The sequence below is a fragment of the Notothenia coriiceps genome, unplaced genomic scaffold (genome assembly GCF_000735185.1).
Source record: "Notothenia coriiceps isolate Sejong01 unplaced genomic scaffold, NC01 NC01_scaffold00004366, whole genome shotgun sequence".
Taxonomy (NCBI): Eukaryota; Metazoa; Chordata; class Actinopteri; order Perciformes; family Nototheniidae; genus Notothenia; species Notothenia coriiceps.
In genome coordinates, this window is record NW_011337067.1 from 5,078 (window position 1) to 9,807 (window position 4,730).

General features: G+C 43.0%; 1 protein-coding gene across 1 annotated transcript; it reads right to left on the reverse strand.

Annotated features, from left to right (window-relative positions):
• Positions 1-2,525: 2,525 nt before the first annotated feature.
• Positions 2,526-3,435, reverse strand: LOC104942223 (RNA-directed DNA polymerase from mobile element jockey-like; the record flags this gene model as incomplete). Its single annotated transcript, XM_010767420.1, has 1 exon — positions 2,526-3,435. A coding segment is annotated over one exon (910 nt), but the record flags the coding sequence as incomplete, so codon positions are not given.
• Between the last annotated feature and the right edge of the window lie 1,295 nt (positions 3,436-4,730).

Below are 4,730 nucleotides of genomic sequence, written 5' to 3' on the forward strand. Positions count from 1 at the left end.
AAAAAAGTGTATTATGTTATTACATCGTTTCAGATGTTATGTTTCAGTTGTGCTCTTGATAAGCCATTATAACAAAAAAAAAACGTTCAGTTTCCTATTGCTTTTTTTGCCTCGCGTACACCAAAACATACCCATCTGTGGTGGAAAAATAAAGTATTCCAAAAGTAATCTGAATACGACCTGGAGCTGTTGCTGTTGATGTGTGAAGTCCCTGTTGGTTTTTGGGAACATGCTTTTTGTTTTTAATTGGTGGCAATATGCTTTCTAAAACACACTCATAACAATAACGTCACTGAAACATAACCACAACAGTGTAAACAGGCAGTGTGTGAAATTATGTTCAAACTAGGCCTGTCAGTCGATTAAAATAGTAAATCGCAATTTTTTATCTGTTCTAAATGTTCCTTAGAGAAATATTTTTCAAGTTTGTAATACTCTTATCAACATATGATTGGACAAATATGCTTTATGCAAATGTTTATTATCATTTGAACAATGACAAATATTCTAATGAATATTAAACACAACTACCTCTGAACATTACAAATATTTGCCACAATTCAACCTGGAACCTCTCTCATACAATAACACAATACAAAGTGTGTGTGTGTGTGTGTGTGTGTGTGTGTGTGTGTGTGTGTGTGTGTGTGTGTGTGTGTGTGTGTGTGTGATGGATCGTTGGAGCTATGTGCAACTCAAGGCATATGCTCGAACAGGAGCTGCCTGGACGCTGCAATCATGTTGCGCGCACTATCCGTGCTGAGTATGCTGACTTTTCGTACAATGTCCCACTGTCTGGCTACCTGCATAAAGTCAAGTTGTCGGCGAAATGTCGCTCCTCTGTTTTCATTGAAAAAGCTCCTTATATCCGTTAGCGCAGCTAGCTAGCACCAGATGCTAACAACAAGAATACACGTAAGGTGTGCCCGTTCTCTCTCTCTCGCTCGTTCGCGCCACACATACACATACCCACCCGGTCCTCCCGATGGCCAGTCGGTGCATGCCGGTGAGCGTGGAAGTGTGGTCTGCTGCAAGCGAACGGCAGGAGGGGGGCTGTCAGCATCAGCTTGATGGTATTTTAAACTCGATGCGCTCTGAAACTACGGGGCGGCCGAGGACAAAAAATACACATGCGTTAATCGCGTTAAAATAATTAGTGGCGTTAATTTGTTTTTGCGTTAACGCGTTATTAACGCGTTAACTTGACAGCCCTAGTTCAAACAGTTTACATTTCTTACTGTATATGTTTGGTATTAGATGCATTGCCTGTCTGCTTTAGTATTTGCTCCTTTTTTTACGGCGTCTAAACCAAGGGGGGTAGAAATGTTGGTGTACAAAGAGTCCACGTCTATGGAAAAAATAAACGTGTGCGAGGGAACAGAAAGGGGTTTAAATGTTTTAACAAAGGTGAAGGTATCTTTAATGTAGCTGGGGTGATTATGGGAAAGGGGGTTGATATAGTGATCGATGAATTCCGCTATTTGGTAGGATTTGGAGCCACAATCGCTAACGATGGGTCTTCCTGGAGGTACTAAAAAAGGGACCGACCAACTAGCGGAGGGTTTATACATTTTTGGAAGGAGGTAAAAAAGTCTGGGACGTGGTATATCGGGGCCGAGGAGGTAAAGTGCCTGTTTAGGTGTTATAAGGCGTTTGGTTTTCATCTGATTAACTAAGGTTTTAATAATGCTGCGTGTTTCAAAATAAAGGGGTTGAGCTAGTGGTTGGTAGCAGATGGGGTTGTTTAATTGACGGGTTGCTTCGAGGATATAGTTGGTTCTGTCCTGGATCACTATCTGTCCACCCTTATCTGCAGGTTTGATAATAATTTCATATTTGGCAGATAAGGACTTCAAGGCTAGTTGCTGGTCGGATGTAATGTTGGATTGATTCCTTTGGTGGCGGGGTCGGAGGTGATCGAGGGTTCAGGTATTGGAGTGGATAAGGTTCTGTAAAGGTGTTGAAACAGACTCCAAAGTTGGTTCCCAGGTCAATTGCATCAAATCAAATCAAGTTTTATTTATTTAGCACATTTTTAAAACGATTTTTGGTCCAGCCAAAGCGCTGTACATACAATAAAAACACTTTACAACAAATACAACAGCACAAATAAAAAAATCACACACAGGGAAATGTCAGGAGTCGTGTACTGCTCAGACTAGAAGGCCAGAGAGAAGAAGTGAGCTTTAAGTGTAGATTTAAAAACCCTATGTCTCGGCCGACCTCACATGGAGGGGCAGAGTGTTCCAGAGCCTAGGGCCGGCTGCTGCGAAGGCTCGGTACCCTCTGGTTTTGAGCCTGGTCAGCCGACCTTTAAGCTCTGGCTGGTTTAAGATCAATTCTGAACCGAATTGGAAGCCAGTGCAGTGAGGCCAGAATTGGGGTGATGTGGTAATGCCTTTTATGGCCAGTGAGAAGACGTGCAGCTGTGTTCTGGACTACTGTAGCTGCAGGCGTCCAATTGACGCCTGGTCCATACGCACGTATTTTAAAAAAAAATGGTCTTGACTGTACTGACCTGCTTATCAAACCTCGTTGAGGTTGAGGACATTCTGACTCAGCCAGGATTTGATCGCTGTCAAGCAGTCCATCAACTGCTGTAGTGAGTTGAAATTTGAATTGAAAGGCAGATAGATCTGTACATCATCAGCGTAACAATGGAAGGGGATGTTGCGTTTTGGGAGAATTGAACCTAGGGGCAGTATGTACAGTAGAAAAAGGATGGGGCCCAGAATCGAGCCTTGGGGAACCCCACAGGTAAGAGGGGCTTTGGCAGAGGAGAAGGCACCTAGCTGCACTGAGAAGCTACGGTCTGTCAGGTAGGACCTGAACCATGTAAGGGCAGAGCCTGCGATGCCTGCGGACTGTTCAAGCCGTGACAACAGGATGCTATGGTCCACAGTGTCAAAGGCAGCTGTCAGGTCTAACAGCACCAGGACAGCTGGGCTACCTGAGTCGGCGGCTAGGAGCAGATCATTAAAAACTCTTAAAAGGGCTTTTTCAGTGCTGTGCATGGGTTTGAAGCCAAACTGAAACTTTTCATGGATGCCATTCATGGTTAAAAAAGACTGCAGCTGGGCGTAGAGTACTCGCTCCAGGGCTTTAGGTAAAAAAGGAAGCTGGGAGATGGGCTTAAAATTGGCGAGAATGGAGGGGTCGAGATTTTTCTTTTTAAGTAGTGGCTGGACCACGGCATGTTTGAAGGCAGCTTGGATACATCCTGGGCTAAGAGAGGTGTTTATAAGTAACAAAATACTTGCACCAACTGATTCGAAAACATCTCTGAGAAGGCGAGAGGGAATGCTGTCTGAGGAGCAGTTTGTTGGCCGCAGGTGCTTGACTATATCCGAGAGAGAAGAGAGGGATACAGGCTCAAAGTGGTCGAGGACAGCAGGGCACAGAAAAGGAGCAGGATCTGGGGTAGTGTGGGCTAGCCTAAGAGCAGATACTTTTTCAATAAAAAATTTAAGAAACTTATCACAGAGAGTAGTCGATGGCACAATTGGAGAAACATCACAGGGATTAATGATCGAGTTGAGGACATTAAAAAGAACCTGAGGTTTATGGCTGTTTTTGGAGATTAACAGAGAAATGTGCTCTGTTTTGGCTGCTTTGACTGCCGTCTGGTAGTCGGAAAGGCAAGCATGAAGGATTTCTAAGGAGACATGGAGTTTATCCTTTTTCCATTTTCTCTCTGCACGCCTGCAAGCGCGTCTGAGAGCACGAGTAAAGTCATTGAGCCACGGCTCTGAGAGAACTTTGGGGCGTTTAAGCGTAAAAGGAGCAACAGAATCCAGTATTAGTGTACATGTCGAGACAAACATGGAGATAAGCTCAACAGCACTAGAAGCACAGTTCACCTCTAATTTACAGATCGGAGAAGCATTAAAAACATCAGAGAACTGTGAGGCAGCCAAGGGGTTAATTGAACGCAGACGATGCGCAGGGGCACGTGATTCGACTCCTGCGGAAGGGATCGAAGTTGTAAACAGAACCGTTAAATGGTCTGAGATACCCATCGCTGCACAGATTTCATCCACAGAGACAGACAGTCCAAACGATAATACTAAATCTAAAGTGTGTCCTTTATCGTGTGTTGGGCCAGCCACGGACTGAACGAGACCAAAAGAATCAAGGAGATTTAAAAAGTCCCTAACCGGAGGTTTGGACTCGCAACACACATGGACATTGAAGTCTCCGGAGACTTTGCATTCAAAAACTTTTTTTGCCACATCTCATCATCCAAATGGGACTCAAAGTGTTCCCCCCAGCGTTAACATTAAAACCAGGCTTGTTAACAAACACTTGATCATAATTATACCTTTTAACTTTCTTAAAGAAGAAGCTTTTGATATTTATTTTTCCAATTGATTTATGTTCAAAGCACTCTTATATATTGGTATGGATTGAATGTTACTCATGATTTGTAGGTGGTGGAAGAATTACGCATGGGGTAAAAGTAGTCCTGAGTTGTGAAAAGGACTACATTTTTTATTTTTATTTTAACAATACGAGAAACCTTCCAGAATTTAAAATCCAAAGCAGAACAAGATTGAGCAAAATCAGGATTACAAACAATTCCAACTTTGATTCAGACCTTGATGGATTGAAAAAAATGATATTGCTTTCTAAATGTAATACACAGATAACACAAACAACTAAATAAGTATACATACAGTGGGGGGAAAAAGTATTTAGTCAGCCACCAATTGTGCAAGTTCTCCCACTTA